Source organism: Nestor notabilis, unplaced genomic scaffold, assembly GCF_000696875.1.
Source record: "Nestor notabilis isolate BGI_N333 unplaced genomic scaffold, ASM69687v1 scaffold20834, whole genome shotgun sequence".
NCBI classification, from domain to species: Eukaryota; Metazoa; Chordata; class Aves; order Psittaciformes; family Psittacidae; genus Nestor; species Nestor notabilis.
The window spans coordinates 1-1,165 of NW_009924547.1; the positions used below are offsets into that span (position 1 = coordinate 1).

Here is a 1,165-nt window from a genome sequence, read left to right on the forward strand (position 1 = left end):
TCCCCATCCCGTCCTGCCCGGGGCTGCCAGCTCCGCCTGTCCCATCCCCACCAGCTCCGCCTGTCCCATCCCAACCAGCTATCCCTGTCCCATCCCCATCAGCACCTCACCCCTCATCCCACCCCAGGCTCTGCGATGGGTGCCTACAGACTCTGACCTCCCTGTGCCACAGGTCTGGGTCTGGCCTCCATGGTGATCGTCTTCTTCTGCAACTCCTACTACATCATGATCCTGGTGTGGGGACTCTACTACCTGGTGCACTCGCTGACGGACACACTGCCCTGGGCCACATGCGGCCACCCCTGGAACACGGAGCAGTGCACTGAGCTCTTCCACTTCGAGCTCTGCTACAACGCCAGCATCAATGCCACCACCGACCTCTTCAACGTCAGCTGCGCCGACATGAGCAACAAGCGCTCACCCGTCATCGAGTTTTGGGAGTGAGTACAGGGGCCATGAGGGCTGTCCTGGGGCTGGTGCCATCACCCTGGTGCTCAGCACAGCCCCACTCTGCAGGAACAAGGTGCTGCGGCTCTCGGGGGCCCTCAGCGAGCCGGGGGAGATGAACTGGCAGATGATCCTTTGCTTGATCGCTACCTGGGTCATCGTCTACTTCTGCATCTGGAAGGGTGTCAAGTCAACCGGGAAGGTGATGCTCGTGGCAGGGAGAACGCATTGGAGCCACCAGCACGTGGCACTTCTGGCTCCTGTGCCCCAGCCCAGTGGTGTACAAGACCCTCCATCCCACATCTGTCTGATGGGGACATCCCCCAGCCCTGGGACACTTGTGGCCCATGACAGAGAGACCCCAGCCTGGTGAGGGTCTCACCAGCACCCTCTCCTCTGCAGATCGTCTACTTCACAGCGCTCTTCCCCTACGTGGTTCTCATCCTGCTGCTGGTCCATGGGGTGACACTGCCTGGGGCGCTGGGTGGCATCATCTACTACCTGAAACCTGACTGGTCCAAGCTGGCCGAGGCGCAGGTGAGGGCAGTGGAGAGGGCAGGAGGATAAAGGGACCCCCCTAACACTTTCCTTGCTCCCCAACACCCTCCATTGCACCCCAGGTCTGGATCGATGCCGGCACCCAGATCTTCTTCTCCTACGCCATCGGTCTGGGCGCCCTGACCGCGCTGGGCAGCTACAACCGCTTCCACAAAAACTG

General features: G+C 61.4%; 1 protein-coding gene across 1 annotated transcript in view; it reads left to right on the forward strand.

Annotated features, from left to right (window-relative positions):
• Positions 1-172: 172 nt before the first annotated feature.
• Positions 173-1,165, forward strand: part of LOC104404266 (sodium- and chloride-dependent creatine transporter 1-like) — a gene marked incomplete at both ends in the record, with an annotated part of 1,359 nt that continues 366 nt past the window's right edge. The window contains 4 exons of the mRNA XM_010012653.1: positions 173-440; positions 517-649; positions 850-984; positions 1,068-1,165. Coding sequence (XP_010010955.1) covers positions 173-440; positions 517-649; positions 850-984; positions 1,068-1,165 — 634 coding nt within the window. The remainder of the gene's footprint in view (positions 441-516; positions 650-849; positions 985-1,067) is intronic.